The sequence below is a fragment of the Centruroides vittatus genome, unplaced genomic scaffold, assembly GCF_030686945.1.
Source record: "Centruroides vittatus isolate TY-2023 unplaced genomic scaffold, ASM3068694v2 contig_1215, whole genome shotgun sequence".
NCBI lineage: Eukaryota > Metazoa > Arthropoda > Arachnida > Scorpiones > Buthidae > Centruroides > Centruroides vittatus.
Window position 1 is genome coordinate 2,020,236 of NW_027120777.1, and position 17,718 is coordinate 2,037,953.

The window sequence follows — 17,718 nt, forward strand, 5'->3', positions numbered from 1 at the left end:
TTTAGCTATTGCCTGCTTTTGTGGGGGACCTGGATCAAATCCTCAGAAATTTTTAGTGGCAATCTGGTTTGGATAAGTGTAGCTCCATCTTTCTCATCTTGTATTTGCATATTCAAATGGATGTTACAACTAGAGTTGCCACTGTGACATGATGTTTATAATTGTACACTGTTTTAGTAAAAGAAAATTGTTATTAAATATTGTCTAACTTTGCAGAAATGGATAAATATTGTCCAAAATCAGATTTCATGACATATTATTTCTAATTTATAATGCTGCTCATTATACAAAAAATTTATTATTTATTATACTTCATCATTTTATTAAAATCTTCAATTTTTATATTATAATATATTTTGTAAATAAAAAGTATTTACATATAACCAGCAATTAATTCTCCTCAAAACAAATGCTTTCTTCCATTTTCAACGGCCGTCATCAGGTTTCTAAGCATTTGGAATGTTTGTAAAAGAACGCAGAAGAACGAACCTTCCAAAAAAGGACATGCAATTTTTTAAATTTTTGGAACGTTCATTCTTCTGTGTTCTTTTACAAACATTCCAAATGCTTAGAAACCTGATGATGGCCGTTGAAAATGGAAGAAAGCATTTGTTTTGAGGAGAATTAATTGCTGGTTATAGGTAATTACTTTTTATTTATTGAATTCTACACCAGTAATATAGTGGTGATTGTATATTTCCTGTATGCAAGTATCTAATGGATTGTCCACTTTAGTTTTTTAGCTATATTTCAAAAAGTTATTTGAACACTATTTGTTCCTACAGATAGTAATATTCATTTACAGTCCTTCCAACAATAATAGAACACAGTTTTTGCCCAGAAACTCTATTATTTTCATGTAATTTTGATAAAATTTTTTAGTACATTTGATAGCAAAATATCAACAATTATTGCATAAGTTTGGAGAGAAATGAGTAATAAACAAAAAAGTTAGATATTATGATCAAAACTAGGATTTATTTATTTATTTATTTAGCATATGGCTACACATCTAATTCAAAAAAGAACAAATCATAAATGAAAAAACACAAATCATAAATGTAAATCTAAGTTAGAAATATAGTTTAAAGCACTTTCAGTCACAATCAGGAAGTCACTCAGTTGTCCCGGAAAAGATCTTACTGGACAATCTTCCAAGATATGGTGTATAGTCTGTCTTTCAGCACCACAGTCACACTGCGGGGATGCAACTTTTCCCCACCTAAAAAGACTGTCCCTGCACAACCCATGTTTGGTCCGAATCCGATTTAACACACTCCAAAGATTTCTGGATAACTCAAATCCAGGTGGTCGCTTTGTGATACAAGGAAGTTGTCGGCTGTCCACCGGAGAGACATCAGCCCAGAGCCTTTTCCAAGATTCAGTGAGGTTGAAATTATTGGAATGCAGGGATTTAGCTCTTAATAGGGGAGGGTGTCTTGATTTAAGCCGGTTTATGCTGAGGTCATCAATATCCTGATGAATCGGGAGTTGTGGATTAGATAATATTTTCCTATATTCCCTGAGCAGAGTGCTATCCCTTCGGAGTGTAGATGGAGGGATATGGCTCAGAATAGGTAACCAATGGACAGGAGTTGATTTGAGAGTACCTGTTATGATACGTAGGGTAGTGTTTAGTTGGGCATCCAGTTTATTAATGTGAGTACTGTTTATCCATACCGGTGCACAGTATTCCGCTGCAGAGAAAACCAAGCCAAGAGCAGTGATCCGTAAGGTGGACGGTGAAGAACCCCATGTGGTTCCACATAACCTTTGGAGGATGTTGTTTCTGGTATTAACCTTGGCAGCCAAATTCATCAGATGTGTTTTAAAGGATAAAGTTCTATCCAGAGTGACACCAAGATATTTCGGGTTCTTATTATATTTCAGTAAATTATTGTCAAAATAAATCTTTAATTCTTCATTTGCCAGCTTGTTATTAAGGTGAAAGCATGTAGCTTCAGTTTTTGTCTTACTCAGTTGAAGTCTCCACTGGCGAAAATATTGTCCTAAGATTGATAAGTCCTCTGTCGGGATCTTTTCAGTAATTGCAAGGTCTTTATGTCTCGTGGCAATCACCCAATCGTCTGCATATTCGAATTTCCTTGCCTTCGTTTGAGGCAGATCAGCTATGTAAAGACTAAAGAGCAGTGGTGCCAGGACAGAACCCTGAGGTAGGCCATTATTTAGTTTTCTTATCCTACTTCTCGAATTTCCCATGACAACTTGAAAGGGTCGGTTACTTAACATCTCATCAATTATTTTAACCATTTTTAAACAGGGTATCACTCGGAGCAGCTTATAGATTAAGCCATGCCGCCAGACAGTATCATATGCTGCAGTAAGATCGATGTATACTGCAGATGTTTTTAATTGCCTTTGATATCCAGCCTCTACAAAAGTAGTAAAGGCTAGTACCTGGTCCGTACAGCTCCTATTCGGTCGAAAGCCAGCCTGTTCAACTGGAATATTCTCAAAAATTGTCTTGCTCAATCTGTTGTAAAGAAGTCCTCTAAAAGCTTATACATCACACTCAAGAGTGAGATAGGTCGATAGCTCTCTGGTCTATCATTAGGTTTTCCAGGTTTCGGGAGAGCTATGATTTTAGCTTGTTTCATAGCGAAAGGAATAGTACCTTTCTGTAGGATGTCAGTAAAGAAACGAGCCAGCCATTGCTTAGTGTACTTGCCACTATGTAACAGGAATTCAGGATGGACACCATCATTTCCAGGGGCTTTGCCAGCTTTTATTTGTTTAAGGGCAGCAGAGATTTCTTCAGTAACAAAGGGTAGTGAATACGCTGTATCATTTTTACATTTAGCTTTGATGGACGTAAGCTCTTTTTTAATCTTACTGGTGAATTCACAATCTCTAGAAGCTCTAGATATATTTAGTGTGTCCTGCGATACTATTTGTAGTAATCAAGTTTTCTCTACTTGGTTTGACAGTTGCTCCTCCCAATCTTCTAAGCAGGGACCATGCCTTTCTACTTGACTTTGTAAAGTCCAAATTTTGTAGTGTTTATCCATCTAAGGTGCCTGGCATTATCTAAGCTATGGAGTAGTTCATCCCCTATCTCAAGGTCACCAGATTCTAGGAACTTCCTATATAGTAATTCACTTTTTTCACTCCATCCTGGGATATAAATCTTGCGGTATCCTCTAGGTATGCATTTTTTGGCTACACTAAACAGTGCTCCAACAAACCTTTTAAAGTTGTTTGATGTAGGTGGGATCCATCCCAAACATTTGTCAAGATCCTCTGAGAACAAAGTCCAGTTAGCCTTGTTAAAATTCCACCTTGCGTGTGGTATACTATTTACTATAGGAATATTAAGTCCAATTCTGATAATTATCGGGCGGTGCTGGCTATGCGGGAATTGATTTAAAACTGTGCGTGTAGCTGATAACGGTTGTCAATTTTCATCTGTAGACACAAAGCACAAGTCAGGGTTATATTCACAACCCCATGCGCTGGACCTAAAGGTGCATCGATCTTTAGCATCAAACAGAAGATAAAGATTATTTCCCTCTGCCCATTTAAATACCATGTCACCATTTTTATCAGTGTTGCGATATTTCCAGAGTTCATGGTGGCTGTTGAAGTCTCCCAAATAGACAGCAGGATGAGGTAATTGTGGTATGACATGTTGTGGCCAAGTTGTAGCTGGGGGTTTATAGATATTGCTGATTGTAATTTGGCCAACCTGTATAGTGACCACATGAATGTTATTGTCAGTGGTTGCTTTACAAAACAGGACATCCTCAATGTCACTACGGGCATATGTTGCAGTGCCGTATGTTTTGTGGTAGGTTGAGCCAATTAGTTCAAAACCAGGAATCACACCTCTTGTCTGAAGTTGGTATTCATTCTCAGTATGAGTCTCTTGAATTACAACTATGTCAATTTCATTGTCCTTCAGAATCCTATGTAAGTATTGGCATTTTGCTTGACTAATGCCTTCAATATTAATTTGACATATCTTAATTTGAGGACCAAGGTCTTTGGTGCTATGGCCCTTATAAGGGTCTTTGTAATGAGGAGACATAAGTAGTTTAAATAGTTAAAAAAAAGAAAGAGAGAGACGATGTGTATTGTCCAGGAGATCCTACAGATTATTTGGACGCCAAAAGTTGCTAGCTCATTTAGTTCACGAATAGACGCTATCCAGGGTGCACCACGAGGAGGCGAACTAGCTTTACACCCCTCAAAACTAGGATGTCCAACATTAATAGAACATGTACTGATTAAAATTAACTACAGAGAATGTAATGATTGGAATCCATGAAATTTTCATAAAAATACAATCAACGAGTAAAAAGAAAGATTTAGTAAATTGCATAGTACCTTACTATTAAAAATGAAATGTGGGAAGGACCTAACTGTAGAGGAGATCAAACTTGATGTGTTTCACCAGGGCAAAAAGTAACTTGGATTTCTAAAAATTTGGGAAGACTTCATTCAACAATTTCAAAGTATCTCAATAATGAGGAGCAATGAACAGGAAAAACAAAACAGTGGGTGCAAGAGTTCAATAACACCTGTAGAACGATATGCAATTGTTCGATATGCACTGCAAGGAAACACATCTGTTCAAAAAATCAAAAATGAATTGAAGTTGAGCTGCAGTAAATCAACAGTACACAATGTTTTGAGATCAACAATGTTTCTTTCATCAAAATGAAGACAGCAGACCAGCTCAAGGAGAAACAAAACAACTTTGATTACAGTTTGCCAGAAATAAGTTTGAAAGATAAGAAGGATGGCGGAAAGTAATTTCCTCAAATGAGAAAAGGTGAAATCTCAACGAACCTGATAGTTTTAAGTATTATTGGGCAGACAAAAAACTAGACCAAAAGCAGTACTCAAAGAGAGTAGCTGGTAGTGGTACACTCATGATTTGGGTGGGGATTTGATGGAATAGAAAGACAGATCTAGTATTTGTTGAAGGTCGAAACAACTCTCAAGTTTATCTGGAACTTGTCTGGAGGTAGCTCAAAAGTTATGAACAGAAAATTGCTGGACAGGACTTTGAATTCATGCAGGATAATGCAACCTTCCATGTATCAAAATCAACATTATCCTTTTTTAAGAACAAGAACATCCAACTTTCAAACTGGCCACCTCTCAGTGCAGATTTAATTCCAATTGAAAATTTTTGGGGAGACTTGGTTTTCCAAAGGTATAGCAGTGGAAAGCAATACAGGGCTGTCACTGAACTAAAGGCTGCTCTCATGGAAGCACGGAAAAATATTTCACAAAATGAATTACCGTATATCTCGGCAGATAAGACGATAGTTAAATCATAAAAAAAGGCCCCTAAAATCCGGGGTCGTCTTATAGGACAGATACAAAAAAATTAGATTGAAATTTATATAAATTAAAACCATTATAGTAAAACGGACAAACTGTAATTATTTACTAATAGAGAGTAGAGTATGTCCACAAAATAGAATAGGCCATATGATGTTTTTGTGAATAGTCAAGTCATTACTCGAATGTCCGAATCAGTGTGAATGTTTGCAACAATCGCAAGGCAGTGCTGCCAGATGCAAGAAAATAAAATTTGATGTCCTTTCAAAAAATTATGAATAGGAGATAATTCTGTGTACGCTATACAGTGTTATTATCCAGTGATGATCGTTGCTCTAAACGAAATTCACAGGTCATTGATAGTTTGGGGGTTGTCTTATAGGACAGATATATGCTAAAACTATAAAACTTTGACGAAAATTTATACCTCATCTTATCTGAAGGTCGTCTTATCCGCCGAGATATACAGTAATCAAAAATTGCAGTCAATGTCTAATCATATTTTTCAGATTGTTTTCAAAAATGGTAGCAAAATCAGCTACTAATTTTAATTTAAAGATATCATAAGTCAAGATGTTCTATTACACTCAAACCTGTTTTTGTGCGGTCTTTTTTGTGCGATTTTTTATACGTGCAATGTGTTTTGTGCAATTATTTTTGTGCAGTATACCAATTTGATTGAAATTCATATATCGCGCACAAAAAATCACACAAAACAAATCGCACAAAAACAGGTTTGAGTGTAATGTTGAATTATATTGTGGTCTGAAGACCACGTGTTCTGTTACCTAACCAACTCGTAACCAACCCCTTGGGTGGTTCACAGTGTAAAGAAGGGAGAGGCACTCATAGCGTAAAAGCTTCCTGTTGTAAAAGTTAATGGGAGAAGGGGAGATATGTGGTCCAAAGATCACGTGTTCTATTGCGTGATCCTTGGGTGGGCCGCAGGGTAAAGAAAGGATGGGCCGCGTTTTCGGAAGAAAAACAGAGAGGGGGAAGGAGATCGCGCATGCTCAACGGAAGAAGAAGGACTTTTTCGGAAGAAAGAATAGAGAGTAGACGTGTAGACGATAGAGTCGCGAGATTGTTTTTTTGCTGTGTGTTGTTTCTTTTGTTTTAGTGTCTGTTATAGCGAAGGGACAGAGTAGTGATTGGAAGGACTGAAATAAACTTTAAGTTCCTTGCATTGGAGTCATAGAGTGAGTGATTTATTTCATTGAAGTTTCTTTTTATTTTGTTCCTGCACGGGGAATACTCTAAAGATCGAGTACTTTCCCACAATATTTTTGCTAATAGTATCTAGCTCTTTTGTTTATTAATCATTTTTCTCCAAACTTGTGCTATAATTGTTGATATCTTACTATAAAATGTACTAAAAAATGTCATCAAGGTTACATGAAAATAATAGAGAGTTTCTATTATTCTATTCAAAAACTATGTTATATTATTGCTGGAAGGACTGTATAATTGGTTTATGCAATTTCAATATTATTTCTCAAAATTATTAAACTTACATAATGCATTTTACATTAAGTCAGGTCCTTAAATATATGAAGGTTTGCAGGTTAAATATATTGTGGTTATATCAATGGTTAGAAAACAGAAACTTGAAAATTTTCTTTAAACTGCGATTCTTAACCAATAAGAAATATGTTTATATCTATACAATGCAATAATATTGAAAAATATCTAAAATTTTTCAAACTGAAATATGTTAATGTAAAAAGTTTATTAATACAGTAATAGTTTGTTTATCTATGTTTAAAAGACAACTTGAAAGGGGGTTTGGGTTATACATTAGTTTTAAATTGCAATCACAAACTTGCACCTACTTGCAATGGCTGCTTTCCTAGGCACAGAATATATAAAAAGGTTTTTGTTCCAGCAATTTCCTGTGAGGTATACACCATGGGTTTTATGCTTCTGCAGATTATACATATTTTATAGAATTTTAATATCAAAATTATCAAATCTGTGATTATTAAGATTTGTATTTTATGTTCTTGTCTACATTAATATTCATAAGTAATATAAATTTCTGTTAAATTTATTAACTTCTTTTTATTAGGAAGAATACATCTGTTGAATGGTTTGATGTCCAAAATACAACAGCTCCAACAAAATTAAATTTTAATTTTTCAAAAGAAATATTGAAGTCAATAGATGTGGCAAAAGAAAACATAAACAAGTAAATGTTTTTTTATATTATTCTATACAAAAACTTCTGTGGAAAAAAATACAATTGTCACAGAATTGGCTTCATGAATAGATAATGTGTATATTTGCACAAAACTCTGTACTTAAGCACAGAGTGGTTTTGTGCTTTGTTAATGCTTGGCCCACAACACCTTAAAAAGTCTCCATTTACATTTTGCACATTATAAAAGATGAAGCCTGTTCTAATTAATAAATTATTTTATAATGTAAAAATTTAATTAATGTATTAAATTTATTATTTGATGTTCAGAACAAATTCATTCAATTTCTTTCTTGCTAATCTTACATAGTATCTCATAATGAAGAAAGTACTTAATTGGACATCTTGATAATTTAGTTTATACATTGTGTGTAATGTGTAATGGCCTATCAAGTCAGTGTTTGGTTCTACCTTACACATATGAGGGTTATTTTTTAAATAAGGTCCGTTTGTGAATGAGAGTGAGAATAATGAGCAATCACGGCAGTATGCATGTGCTTCTGCTCCAAGCAAGCTTGGCGCGCGTTTTGACGCCATTTGCAGCCATATCGTCTGTCTGTATGCCGAGCTGTAGAAGTTTAAAATGTTTAAGAAAATTGAGTCTCCCGCTGACTGTGAGATACAATCTGTTATTTGATTCTTGAGTTCAAGAAACTTGGCAGCAGCAGGAATTCACCGTCAGATTTGTGAAGTTTACGGTGATAATGCTATGAGTGACAATAACGTTCGAAAATGGGTAAGAATGTTCAAGGACGGGCGAGTTAATGTGCATGATGAGCCACGCCCTGGCCCACCTTCTCTGATTTCTGAAGATTTGGTTCGTGATGTGGATGATAAAATTCGAGAGGGCCGACGATTCACGATTTCAACGTTATCAATTGAATTTCCACAGATTTCAAGATCAGTTTTGTATACCATTGTTTTGGAGAAACTGAATTATCAAAAATTGTGTTCTCGATGGGTTCCAAGACTGCTTTCTGATGATCACAAAACAAAAAGATTGGACAGTGCTTTATCCTTTTTGACTCGATACGATCATCCACACAGTCTGGACCTTGCACTCAGTGATTTTCACTTGTTTTGATACTTAAAGGAGTTCCTTGGTGGTCAACAGTTCAACGACGATGAAGAAATAAAAACTGCAGTCATAGATTGGGCTTCTTCACAGGCGGCAGATTCCTTTGATGTCGGAATTCAAAAATTGCTGAGCGGTATGACAAATGTTTAAACAAAAATGGAAATTATGTAGAAAAGTAGATAAAAGTATGTAGAATATGGAAAAAAATATATTTTAATGATATTTACAGTATTTTTCTTTTTATTAAAAAATGGACCTTATTTAAAAAATAGCCTTCGTATTTTAATTAATATACTGATCATAACTACGTTACAAGGAATATAGGGAATTAAAAATGATGAATATGACATTTAAAATTATGTGATGGTGCATAGAAATCTTATCCTTATTTGGTATTTTGATATTTTAACTAAAATTAATTTATTTTTTGTTTTATTTTATTGTTTGTTATATTTATTTTAATGTTTTTAATAATTATAAAAGCTTCTAAAACCTAAAAATTAATAATTTGAAACAAGTTTTTAATCATAACAATGTTTTAAACCAGCGATTTTCACCTACTGTGCTGCGGCACTTTAGTGTGTCGCAAGATTTTTGAAGTGTGCTGGCACCACAAATATCTATACATAAGCGACGTCAGACTAGTAGTTTAATTGACTATCTTCCTAGAGCGTGTTTGGAAATTGTAACCGGTGTTACCGGTAACTGCAAGTAGTTACCAAGGTGTTTAGAAAATGTGACCTAAATAACCAACTGGGTTTAAAAATCACTGTTATGATGTCACCGGTCATTGGTTGTACTGTGGTACTAACTAAAGTAATCGTGTGTGCTGCCAAATTTTTAAATTATTAAAAGTGTACAGTGACAAAAAAAGGTTGAGAATCATTGTTTTAAAGTATTAATTTTTATAGTTATAATTATGGTAGAAAATACAATATCGTGATTTATCTTTTGTATTATATTTTTTTTTATAGATTAAGTGAAGATATTGATATAGATTATCTCATTTTTAAAAATTATGGCAAGGATTATATCAAATCAAATAATTTCAGTCCAGATAGCTTTATACAGATGGCATTTCAATTAGCTTACTATAGGTAAGAATAACCAGTTTATTATTTAATTTTTAATATTATGAATAAAGCCATTGCCTATTATTATATGTTTAAAACAAAAACAGATACAATTGAAAATGACATCAGAATAAAACTTATTAATTACTTAATTACAAAAGAAGAAGGATTTAAAAAAATGGTGAATGTTATAAATTGTTCTTATAGAAATGTTAAATTAAATAACCATAGATCTAATTGAAATCAATGGTTTTACTATAAAAGTTTAGTACAATTTCTAATTAAAAAAAAACTTTAAAACTTTATAAAAATTTTTTTTTCATGTTTATAAAAATGAAAACCTACATACATTTAAAATACATGGTAGATTCAAAAATAATAAAAGTTAACATAAACCAAATTTTTAATATAATAGTGCAAGTATTTATGGAAGACTACTTCCAAAATAAGCTCCTTCTGCCAGCATCTGTAGTGTTAAAGACACTACTGATGCTCGCAGAAGCTGCTGTTAGGCAAAAAATGCCTAACAGCAGCTTCCACCTATAAGTCAAGGTCAGCAAATGTTTGACCAAAAAAGGGCATAGATGCTTTTTCCAATCTCCTTACTCTGTTAACTTTGTTCCTATAGATTTTTATCTGCTTCCTAAAACAAGAGAGAAATTAAAGAGATGCAGATTCCAGTAAGCAGCAGAGTGGAAGCCATACTGACAGAAGCTTACTTAGAAATTCATATATCAGACTACTTTCAATGTGTTAAGATACCAAACTTTGGCACAGGTTATATATTGTGTTATATAAACTGTGCCAAAGTTTGGTTTAAAGCGTCTCATTATAATGTACTGTACATGTTTATTTACTTTCTTCAATATTCTAATTACATAATATCTTTATATGATTCTCGCATTCAGTTGAATAATACAAAATATAAGAAAAATGAATTACACAAAACTCTAATATATAATAGAGAAGAATTATATATAAATTGTTTTCTAACATTAATCTTAAGTCGTTATTAAATTAAAACAAATATTTAATATTATATAGGTTACATGGATTGCGTGGTGTATTGTATGAAGTTGCAACATTACATAGATTTTTACATGGTAGAATGGAAATTGTTCATTCCACATCAGCTGAAGCTATTGAATTCTGTAAAACTATGTTAGATTATAACGCAAATTTACGAGAAAAAGCTGTTGCTCTGAGAATTGCTGTTGCAGCTCACAAAAATTTAGTTCATGAGGTAAGTCTCTCACATCGTCCCGGCCTTTCTAAAATCGTGCTTGTTCTCCAAAAGAGCAAGTTCAATTTTCACTGTTCTTTCTGTAGGTATAGCTGTTTATAATGAAAGCTTTGCTCTCTCTCTCTTGCTGTTAAGGCTTAAATAAAATCAACAAAATGCAGTTATTATCGTATGTAATCAAAGACATTTGTTTAACTTCTGACATCAATGTTATCAATATAGTCAACAACTTCCTACAATTTTATATTATTCTGATACAATTGTTTCTCATACAATTCTTTTTCGCTCTTTCCATACATTTAAATTTCACAATTTGCTCTCTCTCTCTCTGTTATGGTTACACGGTCAAAACAAAACCATGACGCAAGTATAGGAGTAAATATAAATGTTTTTTTCTTTGAGTTCAATATCCTTTGCTATCTAGCATTGTTATGTTCTTTAATTGTCTTGTGCATTGGCATGATCATCCCTAATCTCACTGGTCTTTAATTGGACTTTGTTTGTGTATGCAAATATTCTTATTGGTATGTGGCTTCACAGTGAATATAATTTTGTAGCTGGAGTTGCATCTAAGGTTCTCGGATTCGGCAGTAACGTGGAGGTTTTGGAACATGCGAATATTGGAAAAATTGGGATGAATAAAATGGTGAGCATCATGACAAAGAAGATTACTATAGCATTAATTGAAGTGTGGAGAACTATCGATCAAACTGTTCATTGATCGGACTCCGTTTTTTGTTCTCGCTAGCTATCTACTTCCGGTGGACTTTGATTCTGTTTATTTTTTGTCTCCACGTGTGTTGGTGCACGCTTTATCTTCAAATTTCATTCATCTATTAATTTTTTTTTCTTTCTGTTAGGAGAGATGGATTTTAGTTCATTGTCCTTTGGACTGACCAATTTCTTAACATTTATCTCCATGTACATTTGAGTTTTCAAAGTGGGCATTTTTTTCTGCGATAAATTCTTGGTGTCGGTTTATTAAGTTTTTCTCTCCTGTCACTTCCTTGTTGCTCTGTGATGTTTTTCCCTGTGTTGGACTACTCTGACTATGATTTCTTTATTGGTCAGGATCTTTTTCAGTTGGATTCGTTTCATTATCCCCTTTGATGTGACTGGGTCTTGGAAGCTTAAAATTCTTCCATCGGGGAGTTTTATTGTTTCCTCTGCTATATTTATTTCCAATTCTTGGTCTTTTATTATGTCCCTTCCTATCAGTCCGTCAAACGGCTGCATAATTTTATCATCCACTATATAGCATGGGTAGGAAAATTGCAAAGGGCCGATTTGGAATTGAAAGTTGTGTTCACCATAGGTGTTGATATCTCAGCCCCGTTATTTTTCTTTTTGAAGGTGCCTAATCTGTGTACCACTGATCTTGACAGCAGTGTCACTTTGGAGCCTGTATGTATGGCTAATCGAGTCACTATGTCATCAATGAGACAATGTAATGTAGGCTCTGCCTCATGCGCTCTAAAATTATGATGGCGGCTGCGTCATTGAATCTAGATAGTCTGACCCTGGGTGTAATTTGTCTCTCTTGCCTAAAATTGCCTCTAAAATTTCGTTGGTTTCGGTTGGCTCTCCTCTCGTATTGCTGTATCTGGGGTCAAGGTTGAGTCACCTGACGTCTCCAGTTAATTCTTGAGTCGCCAGAGTTTTGTCTTGCTTTATATCGGCTTGGTCTGTGTCACAAATTGTATGGTAGATTTCGCACTCCCCTATTATGTTTCTTGGCTCATCAAATGAGTCCCTATGTCTGTTTCTAGCATGAGTTCCCTGGGAGATTCTATGCCTGGGGAATTCTGTTTGACTTCTCTGCTGTCTTAGTTTATCTAATTGCTCTTGTATTTGCCTGATTGTTTGATCTATAGTTCTATCAGTATAGCTTTGTTTTCGCTCGTTATCAATCGCTCTTATAATGGGTTTGCTGCTTAACTAATATACGAGTTCTTCGCTGATAGCCACTTTGCACTGCTCTGTCGAATGTGTCCAGTTTCCGCAACATCACTTGTCGCTTTATGCGATTTAGCCCACTAAGAAATTGTACCCTCAATCGTTTGTCTCTTTCCTTTTGTTGGCATCGCTTAATGACTTCCGCCTCCCGGGCATCATCGCTAGTTTGTTCTATTATCGTTTCCGAGGCTAGAGTTTGTAGTCAGACTGCATAAGTTTGAACATCCTCGTCCTGCTCTTGAATGCAGACATGAAATTTTTGCAGCCGTAAAGAAAAAGGCTCTTTTTCGAATTGCTGAGTCATAAGCCTTTTAAACCCATCATATGTTTCGACTTCCCTCATCCTTGTGTCCTTCTATGCAAAATCTTGGGCTATACCTGTCGATTTTAGTTTGGCCACTCCTAAACACTGTGCCTTTGCTCAATTAGTTAACTTCGCTATTTCATCTAGCAACTCAAAGAAATCAATAACTTTCAGGCCACCAGAGTCCCTTGCAAAGGAGAGTATTAATGGAATCATGCCCCCAAGTCCGCCTAACGCAGCACTTCCCACCATCTCTCCTCACACACGTCCTTCTCCTCGAGCCTCCATCATCCTAATTTAAATTTGTCTAGGGTTGTTACAAAATTTGGATCCCATTTCTGACACCAGTGTCACCAGAAGGTCGGCACCTCTTTAACACCTTGTCAGGACTGAAACCACTGTATCTTCTAAGATAGACACAGAAACCTTGATGGCTGCAAATTCAAGTTTCGTGCGAGCAGTCACGTGCGCAGGCAGTCAGATTCGGGATGAGAGATGGATCGGAAGTGAGTCACTCGGATACAAGGTTAACAACTAAAATAACTGATTTAATTCAATAAAAAAGGAATACATAGCTATAAGCTATCGAATAACGATCAAGAGAGAGTTTACAAGAAACCATGAGTTGATATATATGTACTGTACTTGGATGCACTAAATTGTGCAGACTTCCGAATTGCTGAATTGTCGTTCAGTCAGGGGAGGCGTTAAATTCCCTTTTTCTTGATGGTGGTTGGATATAATAATGAATAACTGGATATAATAATCCGGGAAGTTTGAAGGTGTCAAAACACAGAGTATAATCCTTAATGACGATACCTCTCCTACTTTTTTTTTCAGGGCACTTATTTCGATGAACTCGCAAACTCTCAATGACCCCTTGTCCTTGAGTCACTCCTCTTTTATACTCCAAATCACGTTATCCTTTTTCACCAATCGTGAATTTTAGCAATTAGTTCCCAGTGACACATTCAATGAGTTCCCTGGGAAAGGAAATGACTCCGGGGAGAGAGAAGCGATCATCCTTCGGTAATAAAGTTGGAAAAACTTTCAAAAGATGAAAAATGAATTCTCTCTCCAAATTTCGTCAAGACTGGTCTCTCACAAAATTGCTTTATATAAAGTGTGAATGTTTTGAATACCATTGTTGTATAACTACACTTACATGTTTTTAATTTAGATGACATTATTATGTCATTGCAAGTGCATTCATTGAATTTATTTTCAAAATTTTCAGGCAATTATATTTTTACACATTAACAAAGTTTAAAAATTAAAATTCAATTTTAGTCTTGGGTTGTAGTTAATTGTAACTGAGCAAACAATATAAGAATCTATCTACAACAATGTAAAAAATCATAAATTGGTAATTATACAAAGTGGTGGTGTATCAAATATATGCTCAATTTCCTATTAATGTCATTCCTAAAAAATGAAATTTTAATTAAGTAATAATTATTCCTGTTCCTACAGTACTGTAATAAAAATATATTTCAAAGAATTACTATACTTTTGTGCATGCAACCTGCATATTACCTGTATTGGAAAGGAGGTGCAGGTTGTATGTAATTGTGAACTTTCATATATGTAGCAATGGCTGCTCCTACAGGCATGGGGTATATGGTCAAATAGCTTACAGAAAGATTTTACTTTCATTCTAGCAATTTTCTGTGGAGTATATTTTTGTGCATGAAATCTACAATGGTATATAAAATAGAAAATTGCTTTTATGCCAAATTTATATATGAGGTACTGGTGCATACATGCATGCATGATTACATGAAAATATGGTATGTAAATTCAATTTAATACAATGACATGCTAACTTTTTATTAATTAAAAGCCAGCATATATACTGTTATTTATTTCATTTTATACTTATTAATTTCTTGAATAAAGGCACACAGAGGTGAAGGCCTAGATGCTCATTTACTTGGTTTAAGAAGAGCGGCAAAAGTAATTGGAATCGAAGAACCAAAACTATTTAAAGATTATGGATTTCGAATGTGTTATTACTACCGTTTAGTTACCAGCCAGGTAATTTCAAAATTATTAAAATATATACAATTATTTTTTATCGATAACTGTATTAATATTGATTTGCAATTTTTTTAGCTTCCAATGGATAATATTGAGTTAATAGGCAGTTTTGGACCATTATACATTGATGGATATGGCTTGCCTTATGGTGTTTATCCAGATAAGATAAATTTTTTTGCATTTTCTTTGTTCCACAGACCAGAAACATCATCATCTAATCTTATTCAAGCCATCAATTGCTCTTTAGAAGAAATGCAAGAAGTAGTTGATAAATCAGGAAAATTAGATTTAAAGTATGACTTAAATGTAGCTTATTAATCATTAAAAATTCATTAATTTAATTTTTAAATATTTACTAAAGATTAATATTAAAAAAAATTAATATCTAAGTTTTACTTTGTACAAAGAATACTGTAATTATTTCCTTTGAACAACATGTTAAATATTTTATTAAATTATTAATAAAAATATTTTCTGAATCAAATACTTATAATGTATTCAAGTTTTTAAAATTTTACAAAAAAAATTACTTTGCAGTAATTGTACAAAATACATTAACCTTTCAACCGTGGGATAGTCAGGTATGGTGCTACCTGTAAGGTCAGGTACAGTGGCATAGCGTGGGGGTCAACCGCCCGGGGCGGGGGAAAATTTTTCCGCCCCCTTATTTAGGTATTTTTACAAGATATTATTATTTATTGTGAAATTTTGCCGCCCCCTATAAGTGCTGCCCGGGGCGGGCCACCCCTGCCGCCCCCACTACGCTACGCCACTGGTCAGGTATGGTGCTAAGGTAGTGGAGAATAAACATTGGAAATTTTTAAAGTATTTTTTGACACGTTTTTTCTCATTACCGTTTTGGAAAAAGATTTTGTAAACAGTTATGTCTAGAAAGAAAACTCTTTTTTTTTTATTGTTACATAATTAATTTTTTATATGAATTTTTTTTTCGCGGTAGTTTTTGCTGATACCCCCAAAAGAGTTTAGTGTATATATACGTCCCTCACTGCTGAGTGGTTAATACATGGCAAAATGTACATTACCTCTAATCAAAAAGTATGGTTCAATTAAAGCAAGATTTGAATTTATTCATCAAAATTTATTTTATCCTCTTCAAAGCAACCCGTCCCACTGCAATGCACTTATGCTAACGTTTCTTCCAAACTTCAAAACATGCTTTAAAGTTGTTTTCATGAAACCCCTTCAAGTCTTGCAGTGAATTTTGTTTTATGGCATCGGTCAACTCAAAATAGTGACCACAAAGTGAAATTTTAGTCAAGGAAATAGAAGAATATCACACAGTGCCAGATTAAATGAATAAGTAACTTGTGGAACCACTGTATTTGTTGAATTTTTGGCCAAAAGTTTACAAACAACAAGCATTGTGAGTAGATGCATGATTGCTTCATGAAAACAATACAAAATACTCAAATAATATTTATAATGATTGTTTGGCCAGTCAGAAGGAATTTGTGATGCACAACACTGCAACATTTGAAGAAAAGTCAACATGACCTTGATTTTTGACCAACATTAATGTAGTCTTTTTGGATTTGCTTCACTTTTCAAGCACTTTTCACTTGATTGTTTAAGCAGGTTTGGTGTCTAAAGGTTAGATCCATGTTTCATCCTCTGTAATGATGCATTTCAAGAACAATTTGCTTTGAGAAAGTATTTCCTTGGCCACTCAAAACGTTATTTTTTGAAAAAATGTAATGTTTTTGGGACAACTTAGGAAGTGAGACTCCACAAGCCCAAACGATCTTTTAAAATTGCTTGACAAGATCCAGAACATGTTCAATAATAGAACATATTCAATAATGTCCTTAATTATTAGAGATTTGGTGATCAATGATCATAATCTAACTTGAGCAGTGTGTTGTTCATCAGTTGAAGTGGATGGTCTATCACAGTGTGGTTCATCTTTGATGCATTCTCTGCCTTCCTTAAACATCTTGAACCACTCAAAAACCCTTGTTTTTGATAGACTATTGTTAACAAAGGCTTTTTGTAACATTTCTAACATTTTTGTAGCAGTAATTCCATTGCAAAAACAAAATTTAATGCATGTTCTTTGCTCAATTACACTAGATATTTTGAAAAATTGCCAGCACAAAAATTCTTTACACACAATAAAAGCATTTATTTGCAAACAAAAACAGATGATGTATGGATTGCTGCTAGATATTAATGAAAGGCATACCAAACAACAAATGCTATCATCAATTTTTGCACAATAGCATTTGTTGCACCCTCTTGCATGTGCAGTTTAAATGAACCATTCCCAATACTTTATGATTACTGTAGTATTTTTTTTTTTTTTTTGATTATGTGGAAAGGTCTCAGCCTGCTGCTTTATGGTTCCTAAGTTCAAGTTGATTAAGGAAGCTCATAAAATGGACTGGACTATTCCTGAAAATTTCCTATCTAACAAAGTTATTTTAAATATGACATAATCAGTTTATCTAATGAATATAATGTATTATTAATTGTCTACAGAATAATGTTCTTACA

General features: G+C 34.1%; 1 protein-coding gene across 1 annotated transcript in view; it reads left to right on the forward strand.

Annotated features, from left to right (window-relative positions):
• The window catches only part of LOC136986672 (carnitine O-acetyltransferase-like), a 35,486-nt gene extending 19,852 nt beyond the window's left edge, over positions 1 to 15,634 (forward strand). Inside the window, exons 10-14 of the mRNA XM_067284252.1 lie at positions 7,382 to 7,501; positions 9,563 to 9,685; positions 10,706 to 10,904; positions 15,064 to 15,201; positions 15,280 to 15,634. Coding sequence (XP_067140353.1) covers positions 7,382 to 7,501; positions 9,563 to 9,685; positions 10,706 to 10,904; positions 15,064 to 15,201; positions 15,280 to 15,522 — 823 coding nt within the window. The 3' untranslated portion in view covers positions 15,523 to 15,634. The remainder of the gene's footprint in view (positions 1 to 7,381; positions 7,502 to 9,562; positions 9,686 to 10,705; positions 10,905 to 15,063; positions 15,202 to 15,279) is intronic.
• Positions 15,635 to 17,718: the final 2,084 nt, after the last annotated feature.